The sequence below is a fragment of the Rhineura floridana genome, chromosome 2 (assembly GCF_030035675.1).
Source record: "Rhineura floridana isolate rRhiFlo1 chromosome 2, rRhiFlo1.hap2, whole genome shotgun sequence".
NCBI lineage: Eukaryota > Metazoa > Chordata > Lepidosauria > Squamata > Rhineuridae > Rhineura > Rhineura floridana.
The window spans coordinates 46,445,893-46,460,748 of NC_084481.1; the positions used below are offsets into that span (position 1 = coordinate 46,445,893).

Sequence of the window (14,856 nt, forward strand, 5' to 3'; positions counted from 1 at the left end):
ACACTGCAGAGTAATGCAGAATCAATCTTTTGAATGGAACCAGGTAGTCAAGAAACATTTTTCAGGAGCAAAAAATATGCAATCGATCATGTGTGCACTAGTTAGAAAAAACAATCACTCTCCATTGATTCTAGAATAAAATGTCATGTGTCTATAGCCTTATTCCCATATAACTGTGCAATAGATTGCTACCCTAATCTGAAAAGAGAATAATTATATGTCCCCTCCCCATGATGAATTGTCACATACCATTACATCCTTGTATTCTTAAACAAGTGAGCAATATAACAGGGATATATTTTGTACATTAGCAAAATTCCAAATTTATTTTATATCCCTTCCAACTTACTCTGACTGAAGCACAGAAGCATTTTATTCTTTGTTGTTAGACAGTAAGCTCAAACACACAATAGCCAGCACTGGTGGTGCAAAGCCATGAACGCTTGGCATAATCCTTAGTAGGTTTTTATCAAAACAAGAAAACAGGCATACAAATGGCTCCCATGAAGGCATTACATGCTTTAGAAAGCAAAAATATATTTTTTTCCTTTTTATCATCATGAATTTTGTAGTCACTGAAACGTAATATTGATCTGTTTTGGACAGCAGTATTGATGGAAAGTTAATACCAAGCATCTTTATTGCACTGCTGTACATTCTTGTGATAGCAACATGAGCAAAGCATTCCCTTTTAGGAATTAGTTAATCCCATTTTCCATAAAAATGAAGCACATTGGCAATCTACAGAAAACAATGCGATATAACAATAATTAGAGATATAAGAACATAGGAAGAGCCTTGCTGGATCAGGTCAAAAAGCCAACTAGTCCAGCATTCTGTTCTCATAGCAGCCTGACCAACCAGATGCCTGTGGGAAGCCCACAAGCAGGACATGAGCGCATCAGCACTCTCCCCATTTGTGATTCCCAGCAACTGGTATTAAGAGGTATACTGCCTCTGACAGTGGAGACAGAACATGCTGTAGATCCCTCCATCTACTTGTACAGACACAAGGTTCCTTCCACCTATAATGTCTGCCTCTTCAATGGAGTGGGGGCAGTTTTGCACTCAGAGATGTAAATATAGATCTCTTTGGGACATTTCACACACAATGTTTTCCATACAAGTGTGTACTCTTGCTTTGGGAGAAAAAACACATTTGTACACAGTAGTATGAAGAACATGTAAGTTTCTGTTTAGCTTAGTGGATGTGCATTAGGAATTAGTTATGGCTTCCCAGGCCTGCATTGTATATGCATACCTTCACATATAAATGATTTGTACACTAGTATTATATCTGCCACTGAGCCTAGACTGGCAAATCAGGGCTCAAATTCAAGGCCTCTTTGTACTTGGTGTTTCCTTACTTACAAAGATGCACAGTGGTGTTGTAAGCAATATGTAAGCAATGTAGGTAAGGGGAAGGCAAGAGACAGTCTGGGGTCCACAGAAAATCTTTAGACAGGGCGGGTACAAAGCTGGTGTATAGACATTCTTCCAGCAGCCCTTCCAACCTAGCACTGGGGGCTTATGCTGGAACTGCTGGACCACAACCCAAACCTCAGCTGACTCCCACTGATCACCTGCAGCCAGATCTTTACTCCTAAGGAGACCAAGCCTGTACTCGGGCATTCCTGCGGATGGGATGGGCCTCCATCTGGTGTCGGAGGCAATACCTCTGCCTTGCACTCAGGGGCTGTTCAGCCTCGATGCCAGAGGCCAAACATTCCCCGGATGCATCCTGACCCTCATCACAGGATCCTGGCCCCTCACCCTTAGATGGAGCCTGAGCCAGGGCTGGCTCCAAGATCAGAGCCTCTTGGTCTTCCTCTAATGAAGACTCCTCTGATGAGGATTCCCCTGGCTGGGAACTGACAGATCCTGAACCAAATGGGTCCAATTCTGGTCAGTCTAGGATTTGCCTGGAGCAAGTCAATGCAGCCCCAGATTACCCTACCCAGAGCAAGCCAGGGCTGTCAGAAAGGGGCATGGGAGTTGAACAACCATCACAGTGAGGAGGGAAGGAAGAAGGAGACATAGGCAGAGGTTCTCGCCTGTCCTTCCCCCCCTTTCCTCCCTGCCAACCACATGTTTAATTAGGGTTTGAAAGCCTAAGTAAATTGCAATGCAAGGAGAGAAGATGCAGGCAAGAATGTCTGCCTTCGTCGCCTCTCCCCCCTTTCTTGCGCTGACCACATGTTTAATTATGGTTTAAAATCCTAATTAAACTTAGGACTATGGAAGGCTCCCAATTTGGTTCAGGGGGCCGGGTCAGGGCCAGGTCATCCTGGGTCAGCTTGGACCCGATCTGCAGCACCAAACTGGGACCTGAAATGAAGGGACCACACCACAAACCTTAAGTCTTATTCCATCAGTAAAATTGAGCTGGATGATACCAAAAAGCAATAAGAGAGTCAGACCTCAAGCTGGTGCTTGATTAGATCAAATATTGCTTCTCTCAGGGGTAGCATAGTTCCCCTTCTTCAAAAGGTGCTTAGTCAGTCTTCTATTTTCACTAATGATGGGAAAACTCTTCTCATATGCCCTGGTCCCATTTGAACAATTCAAATCATTTTGAACAATGCTAGATGTTGTAAAATAAATAATTAGTTCCAATTCAGCCTCTATTCCAAACCAGGCTGCAATCAAATGATGCCATCAGGAGCACAATAGGGGTTGGAAGCCTCCTAACATCACTCACTTCAAGCCCTCCCTGCTGCAAGCTCTTCCTCCAATACCAAATATAAACAAGGCAAGGGGACACCAGGGAAGCCTCACTGCAACTGTAGGCCTTAATCTGAGGAATGAGTACTGTAACCAGACCTCAGTCTCAAGGCCTACAGTTGACATGACCCCTTCCCCATTGCTTGCCCTCATCTCAATATGGTAATGTTGAAAAGGAGGTTGGCGGGGAGGGCTTGTAATGATGGTGCCCCAAAATGAGCCCATCTTGAAGCAGTCTAGAGAGGGCAAGGCCCAATTCAGGATAGGCTGGGAAAATTCAGTAACTATCCAAATCTACCCCCCTAAGAACTTTGCCATGTCACTAATTTGCACTGGATGTTTCTCTGACGAAACATTTTTGAAGTAGGGGATCTTGCAGCTATTGCTTCTGAGAAAGCCATGTACTTGATAGTTTGAAACTCACTGGGAGTTGCATTTATTGATTTGTTTATTACATTTTAAAACTGTCCTACCTCCAAGATGCTCAAGACAAATATGGATTCTCTCTCACTCATTTTAATTTCTTTCCTTACAATAACCCTACCTCGGATTGGACTGGTTGATAGTGATCAGTGCGAGGATGCTGAGTTTCAAGGCCGGGTGGTATCTTGAACCCTGAACTCTCTTGTCCCAGACTGACATTTACACCACTGTGGCTCTATTGTTCAGCTTATAAGCTCTCCTTCAGGCACTAGTTTTAAGGTTCTGCTCTGTGATTTGCTTTCCTAGCCAATTGCCGTGCTGCCCTCCTTTCCTTTTTCCTACATCATGTTGAAAAGCAGATGCAGCATCTTAAACTTTTATGGTTATTATGTCACAGAAATGCTCACAGCCTCAGAAAACATATATAACATAACATAAAATTGTCTGAGGATCATAAGCTGCATCAAAGTGACAGCCTTGCAACAGAGATATGAAACTTTGTATAACAGTGGAAGAAATGTGTCCCCTCTCCATTTTTTTTCCTTGCCAGCACCCAACATCCCTGTGCTACTGCCAGGGGTCCAGCACACTGGTAGAGAAGACTGGGGTCTTGCGATAATCATTCCAATCTACAAAAAGGGTCCCAGACATGATCCTTCTAAATACAGGCCAATCAGTCTCCTAAACACTGTTAGCAAGTTATATGCTAGCCATCTGTATGAGAAGCTGAAAGACTGGATTGAACAAGAAAACATTCTCGTCAATGAACAGGCCAGTTTTAGAGCCGAACGCTCCACTATGGACCATGCTCTTGTCTTACAACTCCTGGTGGATAAATATACAGCCAATTCTGGTGGAGCCCTCTATACGGCCTTTATTGACTTTAAATCAGCTTTTGATTCGATCTCTAGAGATAGACTCTGGGAGAAACTGGAGGCCACTAATATTGATAAGCGCCTCCTATCCTTAATACGATGCCTATATGATAACCCCTATTTGCGTATTAGATGTAACAACGCTGGGCATCTTTCTAGGCCCATACCCACTTTTAAGGGAGTCAAGCAGGGGTGTATACTAGCTCCCCTCCTGTTTAACTTCTATATTAATTCTCTATTGAAAGCTTATTGCCGATTTGTTCGCATCCACCCAGATTATCTAAGAGGCCTTTGTCCATCCTTTTGTATGCAGATGATATTGCTCTCTTATCGCTATCATGTATTGGCTTAAGGCGGTTGTTGAGTGCTCTCACCAAGTACTGTAAGACTGAATCTTTAATAATCAACTATGAAACTAAGTTGAAAGTCTTAGTCTTTTCTAATAAGAGGCAAAAGCATCGCTGGCATATTAATGAGCATCCAATTGATCAGGTTGCCTCTTTCAGATATCTAGGGATGACCTTCCATTCAGCAGGAGCATGGCGACCCCAAGTAAAGGCTGTTATTACCAATGCTCAAAGGAGTACGAAGGCGCTTCTCTCCTTCTATTACAATAAAGGGGGTCAATACCTTCCGGCAGCCATACAGGTTTTTGCCGCAAAAGTCATTCCACAGCTGCTATATGGTGCACAAGTCTGTACTGATTATAAGTATGCCCCCTTTGAAACAGTACAAAACAAATTTCTACAATCCATACTGGCTGTCCCATGCTGTGTTCCCAACCATATTCTACGACTAGAGGTTGGGCTCCCCACAATAGAATCCCGTATCTGGATATGTAAAATTAAACTATGGCTAAAGATGATATTCGCTCCAGTGGGTTTGGCCCCATACATTTTATCAGATGCTTTCCAGTCTAAATGGAAAGAGTCGATAAATGCTAAGTTACTAAGCCTAGGGTTCTCCACTACCATGATCTCCAATCTGGGTTATGCAAAAGCTAAAGAGAACATTCTCCAACAGATTCTTGACATTGACCTCCAGGGCCAACTGATGCGGGTTACAAAATCCAGATTTAATGCAAGGCCATTTTTACCTGCCCACTACTTAGCAACTCTGACCACCCCCAAATTTCGAAAAGCCTTTACACTGGCCAGGTTTAACATCCTACCCTCGGCACTCCTGGAGGGTAGATACAAAAAGATACCTTATGACGAGAGGATATGTCCATGCGGTGATGGGGCAGTAGAATAGGTGGAAAATGTGTTGCTACACTGTTTATTCTACCGCGACCTCAGATCCCAGCTAATCATCCCAATCTTACAAAACATCCCTGGCAGAAATGAGGCTTTCTATACAGATTTCCTACTATCCGATCAGTCCCCCCAGATATCAGCCAAGGTAGCTAGCTTTTGTTCCGCCGCTATCCATTGTAGAAGAACTCTGTTAAGTTGAGGGTTATGTGCTGACGCAGACCTGGTTTTTATGAGACCTTGATTGTCCCGTGCTGTTTTATTGTAAATTTTTATCTTCTTTTAATGATGTATATATCTATGTTGGTCTATGACTGCAATAAAACTTATTCATTCATTCGTCAGCACACTGGTAGGGTCCACCTGCAAAAAAAACTTTTTCCAGCCCATTGCTCCAATCAGCATCAGGTAGCTGGGCTTACCGCCATTTCAGTTTCCCACAATGCCCCAGAATGACACTATGTCAAGGACAGTGCCACCCTGAGGAAGGGCGGGATATAAATCAAATAATAAATAAAGACATTGAGAGAAATTAGAATGGTGGCTAAGCCCAGCCACCTGTGCCCTATCAGAGCACAGTTGTTTCTGTCCACTGTTGCCAGGCACGGCTGCAGGGGCCACTAGTGGGCACTTTCCCCATGCCCCCTCACACATGAAGTTGGCCCTGCCAGTCTTCAGCTCTGCTGGTAGGCTCATCTCTCAAGTGTAGGCTGGTTTCCTCGGGTGTTGCCCGTGCTAATCTCTTACCCTGCACTCCTCACTTGCTATAGAAGCGAAGCCTACTGCCATTCTTGAAAAAGTTAACTAAAATATGAATGCATTACATATCTGTTGAGTTGTATTCAATGGTGCCCTTCCACAAATAAAAGGAGTCCTTCCATTTGCAGAAGTCTTTGATCTAGTGGAGGCCTCCACTAAAGAAAGAGAGTGGGAGAGGAGACAGTTTTCACTTTTTTCTCCTGTAGCCTCCCATGCCACCTTCCACACTATTCTGAGTTTTCAACAACCCCCTAGAACAGATTTTCAAAGCCCACAGGCAGGGGCCACAGGGAAATCAATGAAAATCCCCTCCCCTCCTCTTCATCAGCAGAGGTCTTGATCAAAGACTCTTCCACAGACCGAAGTGCACCATTGGACCCAACCCATTCTCTCCAAGTCTTATAACCTCCAACAGATTTCTTTCCTTTCCTTTTTCCACTTCTCATGGCCTGTCCAATCCTCTCCAGTCTCTCCTTTCACCCCTTGCCCCCACCCTGCAAGTATTTCTATCGAACAGGGGTTCCCAAACTGTGGTCCATGGACCACCAGTGGTCTGTGAGCTTCATTCAGGTGGTCCATGGCACGCTTGAAGATGGGAGATAGCACATTCATTGCATTAAATATTCATACTGATTTTTAATTGTATTTTTATTGCTTCTTTTATTTCTTTTATTGTATTATGATTGGAATGCTATGGAAGAAAAATATCCAATATATAAGAAATAGACGAAGCAATGGAAAAAAATTAAAAATCATACAGTATGTAGCAGAGCACACTGCAACTGCTAGAAAAGGCAGAAGGTGGTTGCCAAAAACCCTCAGCAAATGTCAAGTGGCCCATGGGAGGAAAAGGTTACGGAACCATTGCTTTAGAAAATAAACACAGTTACCTGCCCTAGGACATGGAGCTGCCAACTGTGTTCCAAAGCTTGTGAGCCTGTGTCAATCATACCCTTCATGAATAATACTCCTAGGTAGATACCTGTTTTAAAGGGGACAAACTTGAAGACTCTAGAATCCAGGTGGTGCAGACAACTTCTACTAATCAATTTGGCACACATAGTTGCCAATAATCAGGTGACTTAGTAAGATTTGCCATCTGTAGATGCAAACATTGAACTGAAACACAAACTCAGGTATCATGACCTGCAATGGTCTAAAAGTTAGCTAGCTCTGGAAGATCAAACTAAGAGATTAACATTTATTGCTTGAGAGCAGTTGCTAAAAGGTTAATACTTAGGTTTGAGCCTGTTGGCAACACGTCTGCGAATTGGTGACTCAAAAAAACTTATTGGAAGGAGGAGAGGATGAAACTTATTGGGAGGAGAGGATGAAATTAATGAGCAAAAGAATGGCCCTTTGTTGAGCTCTCATAGCTTTCCCTATTGGCTACTTTCCCTGTTCTGCTAAAGACAGTAGGTAGCTTGTCCTCTAAAATGAATGTCCCATACTGTAACAAACAGGAGCTATGTTCTCCTTTAGAGGTATATGGTGTCTTTTAATGGCACTGATATGGGACGTTATGTACATTTATAAGAAAGGCAGAAATATTCCTGTTTTCTGTTTGAGTTTGTATCTGAAACACATATTTAGCTTTAAATTTTCCAATAAGCAAGTGAGTGCTGCTGACTTTATGAGTATTAAGGGAACGTTTTAAACAAATGCTTACATGAGAGACAGAGACTGACTTGTTGAGCCTCTTCTCCAGACTCGTTAGTAGATTTCAGGGCTTTTAAAACCTGATTTCAAAGACTCATTACTTGCAGTTGTTCTTCTCTGATTATTACTCCCTTATTCCCCTTAAAAGCTGTGTAAAAGATTATTTTCACTGCACTTGTTTGCTTGTCCTTCAGTGGGCCTAGGTTCTCGAGTGTCTTAGTGTCCATTCATACTTTGCTTTTTAAACCCAGGTATTAAAAATATCTGGCTTCTGATTGCCTAGTGCCATCAATTATGAATGGTGCACTGGCCTGCACATACATTTAAATAGGATGCTTTTCCTGCAGTAAATAGTAGAACAAAGTTTAATATGTAGGTTTTATATTCTCAGTAGTTCCTTTTTCTTGTTCGTTTTCATTGTATTTTATTATTTTTGTTATGAAGTGCCTTGAACTGTATAACAAAATGCAGGATATAACTATTCTATATAAAATAAAACATTTCAAATTAGAGAGCACAGCTTCTCATCCTGACAGGTTTGAGGTCTGGCACCTCTTTCTTTTTTAGAACTAGCTACACTTTGGTAGTGGGGAAATCCCTTATAGAAATCTATGGTCAATATACTGCATGGGTGAAATTCAATAGTTGCACTATTGAAAGCAATAGATCTCCACTGATACAAATCTATGGCAAAGCTGTCTTATGATTAGTGCTGTACTTCCACTGTTAAGGGTAAAATCTGCTTGTAACACCCCAGTATCTCACACTAACAATATGTAGAGCAAATGTAAAACCAACATAGGCTAGATTGGAGTAGCCAATATGGCACCCTACTATAACTCATATCAACACTGGCCACCAAAAATGTCTGCAGGCTACCCCAACTGGATGGTACAATCATATGCTTTTCCATATCATTGCAATCATGTGGCACAAATACTTACAATGCTGTTTAAATTGATTCTAATATTATGGCACTTTTATTTTCTTTCTCAAAAGACATTTTCCATACTTGATGAAGAAGAACAAAGACTGCAGATCAACAACATCTGCTTGCTCTTTGTATTTGTTGGAGTTATATCATTTTTTACACAGTTCTTACAGGTAATGACCACTGAATATACCTTTCAGTATGGCTATTGTTTGCTTTGTTCATTTTAAAAAAGACTTCTTAGTTAGCTATGTGGTTAAACTTACACATTTTTAATATATTTCAGGGATATACATTTGCAAAGTCTGGTGAACTACTTACAAGACGGTTAAGGAAAACTGGCTTCCAGGCTATGCTAGGTCAAGAAATTGGTTGGTTTGATGACCACAGGAACAGCCCAGGGGCCTTGACTACAAGACTAGCAACTGATGCATCTCAGGTTCAAGGGGTAAGAGCTTTTATACAAAGGTAATTTCACAAATCAGAAATTACCACATCAGCCCAGAGCTTTTTTTCCCCATGTAAACTTAATCAAAGTGAGACAACTTATTGGCATTGGTTTATTGGATAAACATACATCTGAAACACTGTAGAAGGAAAAGCAGCTGGGGAGGTGATTTTGAGGAGAAAAACAGTTGGAGGGAAAAGGGAACAAAACTTCTGTCCTTCTCTATCATCTCCTCCCAAAGCTATTTTGCTCTTTTAAAAATGACATTGGGGCAGTGCTAAATGCATACAACTTGTAGTCAGTCCAAGAGTCTAAGGTCCAGTTCTCACTGAGGCGGTAAAGCTGTGTTTCCCTTATACCACTCTACAGGAGTGTGGGCTCACATGATGGACTATTTCCACACACAAGAAAAATCCAAACATTCCTATACAAAAAAACAAGGAGAAAGCAAGTCTAGAACCCTTCCCCTGGCATTTAGTCTCCAGTGTGTGTGTGTGCGCGTGCGTGTATGTAAGGCCTTTCTTTCATTTGATCTCCAGCTTGAAGTGGTTGAAATGGAGATTCACTACCTTTGTGAGAACTAAGCCTAAATGAGTAGAGCTGACACCATACACGAGCATTCCTTTTGAATCTGTAACTGACACTTTGACTTCCCATATAACCTCTGGGAAGGTTGCCACAAATTGGGAAAGCCAAGGAAAATGGACAAAGGCCAAAGTGGCAGTGAAGGTGACTTGGCAATTTCAATCCCTCCCCCTGAATATGTTGTGGATGGGACTATTTTTACAATTAGGAATGCCAGAAGTTGTTCAGCTACATTGGCAGGAAATATTAGGGTGCTTTGGCAATCCATCCTTGCTCAGCCTCCTTGTTCTCTGTTGCTCCAGAGGGCAGGTCTAGAGCCAATAGTGGATGCTGCAGGGAAGCAGGTTTCAGTTAAACTTTGGGAGAAACTTCCTAATGGTAAGAGATGTTGGTCCTTGGCTTTACTTCCCTGGAGGAATTTAAGCAAAGGCTGAATTGTTATCTATCAGGAATGCTGTGGCTTCATCCTACACTGCAGATCCTAAACTGAGCAGGTGGCTGGAATAGATGACCTCCAAGGTCCCTTCCAACTCTATGAAGCTTTATTTTGCTGCCTCTATTAGATCATCCCTATACCGCCCAGCGGAGCTTTTTAAAGTCGTGCGTGGGCTCTTACACTCTGGTCCCCACGATACTACGGAAACATTGGAAGCCCGCTGCAACGAAATTGCTGGACACTTTCAAGATAAGATCGCATGTCCGCAGGGGTCTTGACTCCGATGTTGCGACAGATGAATCCATTGAAGTGTCCGGAGCATGGCCTTGTCCTTCATTATTGGATGAGTTTCAGTTGGTGCAGCTCGAGGAAGTGGACAAGGTGCTTGGAATGGTTCGGGCAACCACGTCTGTTCTGGATCCTTGCCCATCTTGGCTAGTGAAAGCTAGCAGGGCTGGGACCACCGGTTGGGCCAAGGAAGTGGTTAATGCCTCCTTGAGGGAGGGAGTAGTCCCTGGTAGCCTCAAGGAGGCAATAGTGAGACCTCTTTTAAAGAAACCCTCCTTGGACCCAGATAACTTGAACAACTATAGACCGGTGGCGAATGTCCCTTTTTTGGGCAAGGTTTTGGAATGGGTGGTTGCCGGCCAGCTCCAGGTGCTCTTGGATGAAACCGATTATCTAGATCCGTTTCAATCTGGTTTTAGGCCCGGTTTTGGCACCGAAACAGCCTTGGTCGCCCTGTATGATGACCTTTGTCGGGAGAGGGACAGGGGGAGTGTGACTCTGTTGATTCTCCTTGATCTCTCAGCGGCGTTTGATACCATCGACCATGGTATCCTTCTGGGGAGACTCGTGGAGTTGGGTGTCGGGGGCACTGCTTGGCAGTGGTTCCGCTCCTACTTCGCGGACCGTCACCAGAAGGTAGTGCTTGGGGAACATCACTCGATACCATGGACTCTCCATTGTGGAGTCCCTCAGGGGTCGGTCTTGTCCCCCATGCTTTTCAACATCTACATGCAGCCGCTGGGTGTGGTCATCAGGAGTTTTGGAGTGCGTTGCCATCAATATGCTGATGACACGCAGCTCTATTTCTCCTTTTCATCTTCTTCAGGTGAGTCTGTTGATGTGCTGAACCGTTGCCTGACCGCGATAATGGACTGGATGAGAGCTAATAAACTGAGACTCAATCCAGACAAGACCGAGACACTGCTGGTGAACGCCTTCCCTGCTCAGATGGTGGATGTTCACCCTGTTCTGGATGGGGTTACACTCCCCCTGAAAGAACAGGTACATAGTTTGGGGGTTCTTTTCGATTCTTCCTTGTCTCTCGAGGCCCAAGTGGCCTCGGTGGCACGGAATGCATTTTACCATCTTCGTCTGGTAGCCCAACTATCTGGACAGGGACGACCTCGCCTCCGTTGTTCATGCTCTGGTAACTTCAAGATTGGATTACTGTAATGCGCTCTACGTAGGGCTGCCCTTAGACAGTTCGGAAGCTTCAGCTGGTGCAGAACGCGGCTGCCAGACTATTGATGAGGACCAGTCGGTCTTCGCATATAACACCTATTCTGGCGCATCTGCACTGGCTCCCTATTTGCTTCCGGGCGAGATTCAAGGTGCTGGTTTTGACCTATAAAGCCTTACACGGCGTGGGACCTCAATACCTTGTGGAACGCCTCTCTCGCTATGAACCTACCCGTTCACTTCGTTCAGAATCTAAGGCCCTCCTCCGGGTACCAGCTCATCGGGAAGCCCGGAGGGTGGTTACTAGATCTAGGGCCTTTTCTGTGGTGGCCCCTGAGTTGTGGAACAGCCTCCCCGAAGAGGTATGCCTGGCGCCTACACTTCTATCTTTCCGGCGCCAGGTAAAGACCTTTTTATGCTCCCAGGCATTTTAATCTTTTAATTTTCTTAATCTTTCTACTTTTAACATGTATCCTTCTTAATTTGTGTTGTATTTCGTTTTTGTTATGCTTTCTGTTGTTTGTTTGTACATGTTTTTGTGATTTTTTACTATGATATATTGTATTTTATCTTGTTTGTTCACCGCCCTGAGAGCTATTCTGCTAAGGGCGGTATATAAATTGAAATAATAAATAAATAAATAAAAATGATTCTGTTTGGCAATAGGAACAATGGGTAGATGTTGGAAGCAATAGCCTTCTTTCCTCCCTTCATAGTCCAGCCCAGTGTCCCAGTGCTTAATGTGGAAGAGCTTGTTGGTGATCTGTTTTTGGTTTTGCTTATTTTAAGGCAACTGGCACCCAGATAGGAATGATTGTGAACTCCCTCACCAATATTGGAGTGGCCATTATTATCGCATTCTACTTCAGCTGGAAGCTTAGCTTAGTCATCACCTGTTTCTTGCCCTTCTTGGCTTTATCTGGAGTGGTGCAGTCTCAAATGATGACAGGTTTTGCCTCTCAGGACAAGCAAGCAATGGAAGCTACTGGAAAGGTAATGTTTAAAACAAAACACACACACACCCAAAGTAAGATTAGTTGAGAAGGTGAGTAAAAATTCAAGCAGTCAGTGTTGTCAGTGATAACAGGCATTTTAGGCCTGCCATAGCCACAGAGGTTGATTTTCCCCCTCACTGATCAAGTAGAAGGAATTTCAGGGCAGCTTTCCCAGCATTTTAAAATCTGTTTCTTGGAAGGTTTCTTTTCTAGTTGGAAGGACTGGGCAGCTTCAGATTGTAAAGTGTTTAGTTTCCAGTTCCAATATGTTGGTTTAAGTAGAGCTGAAAAGCACTTTTAGCATTCTGTGTGGGTATCCAAATCATTAAGTGCTAACAGAAATCAGTACCAAATAGGGTTGCCAGGTCCGTGGCCTGAGACTGATCCTGATCCTGTATCTTTAGGAGAAGGTCAGCCAAGTGCAGGTGTTCTTGCAACTCTGTAATGGGAAAAACCACAAGGTGGAATTCTCCCTCCCCCCTCCCCAACTTTTAAAGATACAGAAGACCTCTTGGAGGCCGGGCCTGGCAACCAAGAGGTCTTCTGTATCTTTAAAAGTTGTGCGTGGAAGTACAAGATCCATATTCGACTCTCCAAATACCAACATCAACACACACACCCTTCCTATATCTATAGGTGTGTGAGACTGTGGATAGGCACAGCCAACTAGCCCACTCCAGCAGGCAAGTAAGAGGAAGTCCTCCCACCCTCCCTGGCTGTTTTCTTGCTTTCTTTCTCTGCCATCCTCCCCTACGCTTGAGCAGGCAATCCATGCCCAGTTTCCCTCTGTCTCACTCTCTCTCTACCATCCTCCCTAACACTCAAGCAGGCAAGCAAGAGGCAGTCACCACCTTTGTCTGGTCTCTCTCTCTCTGTCTCTCTCTTTCTGCCGCCCTTACCTACACTTGAGTAAAATGGGATCCAAGCAGGGAGGGAGCAGGCAGATGAGAGGCAGCCACCCTCGCCACACCTGGTTTCTCTCTCTTTTCCATAACCAGATCCAAATAGTTTTTGAACCAGTAAAATGTGAAGATAACAGTAAACACACAACAAACAAAATGGAAGTGCCTGCAGAATGAGAGAGAACCGGCACAGCTAAGCGAACTCCAACTCTAATTTGGTCACATTTTTCTCTCCTGATAACAGGTTTGCAATTCATCCTCCCTGCACCCCAGATCTCCAGGCTTGAGTAAAGTGTCCTCTTTCTACCCACCCATGCTTAGGCCCTGAGAGAAGGTTGGCCTGCAACAGCTCAAACAGTATCTAAAGCAGAACAAGCAGGACAGGGCCAGGGAGTTCTACCACACTGGACTTTCTACAAATCCTGTGATCTAAGTGCATGCCAACCCTACTGTACTGATTCAAACTAGTTTTAGACTTATTTAGCTGCCACAGTTCCCAAGCAAGGAATCATGAGAACTGTGTCCTATTAGGGTTATTAATAACTTATGGTTTCATGATGACTTTGCTCCTTCAGTGTGCAACCCAAACCCTTCTTACAGCAGGCTGTGGGGGGGGTTGGATTGAGTGGAGGCATCCTTCCACTTGTTTCTGCTGGCTCAGCTGGCCTCCTACTGGCTGCTGCTGACAGCACAGGCCTCCCCTTTTCACCCACTAAATGTGCAAGTGGGCAGTCATTTTGCTGGCAGTATCTCCACTGTCAGAGTCCAGAGGATACTGAAATGGGGTGTTCTGAGGTTGGAGTGGGGTAGTTGGCCTGGGATCTGCAGGATCCTGAGCTGCTCTGAAAGCCAGCATTGGCTGTAAAATATAATACCAACTAGGGTTGCCAGGTTCAGGGCCTGAGACTGATCCTGTATCTTTAGGAGAAGAGAAAGTCAGCCAAGTGCAGGTGTTCTTGCAACTCTGTAATGGGAAAAACCACAAGGTGGAATTCTCCCTCCCCCCTCCAAAACTTTTAAAGATAAAGAAGACCTCTTGGTTGCCAGACCCAGCCTCCAAGAGGTCTTCTGCATCTTTAAAAGTTTTGCATGGGGAAGGGAGAATTCCATCTTGTGGTTTTTCTCATTGCAGTGCTGGAGGAACACCTGCACTTGGCTGATTTTCTCTTCTCCTAAAGATGCAGGATCAGTCTCAGGCCCTGAACCTGGCAACCCTAATACCAACATCAGTTAAAAGGAGACTGAAACATCTAGGTCTTTAAAGCCTGTTTAAAAAGAGTAATGGAAGGTACTATTTGTCATGACTTTGGAACCATCGGCCCAAATCTTAAGAGAAGAGACTGGAATCCAGGGTTATAACTTTGAAGCACACAGCATTTAAGCAGCATGTTTGCCAATG

General features: G+C 43.9%; 1 protein-coding gene across 4 annotated transcripts in view; it reads left to right on the plus strand.

Moving 5' to 3' along the window:
• The window catches only part of ABCB11 (ATP binding cassette subfamily B member 11), a 70,952-nt gene that overhangs the window by 38,487 nt on the left and 17,609 nt on the right, over positions 1–14,856 (plus strand). For all 4 annotated transcript variants that reach the window (XM_061608570.1, XM_061608571.1, XM_061608569.1 and 1 more), the window contains 3 exons: positions 8,693–8,797; positions 8,911–9,072; positions 12,350–12,553. In XM_061608570.1, coding sequence (XP_061464554.1) covers positions 8,693–8,797; positions 8,911–9,072; positions 12,350–12,553 — 471 coding nt within the window. The remainder of the gene's footprint in view (positions 1–8,692; positions 8,798–8,910; positions 9,073–12,349; positions 12,554–14,856) is intronic.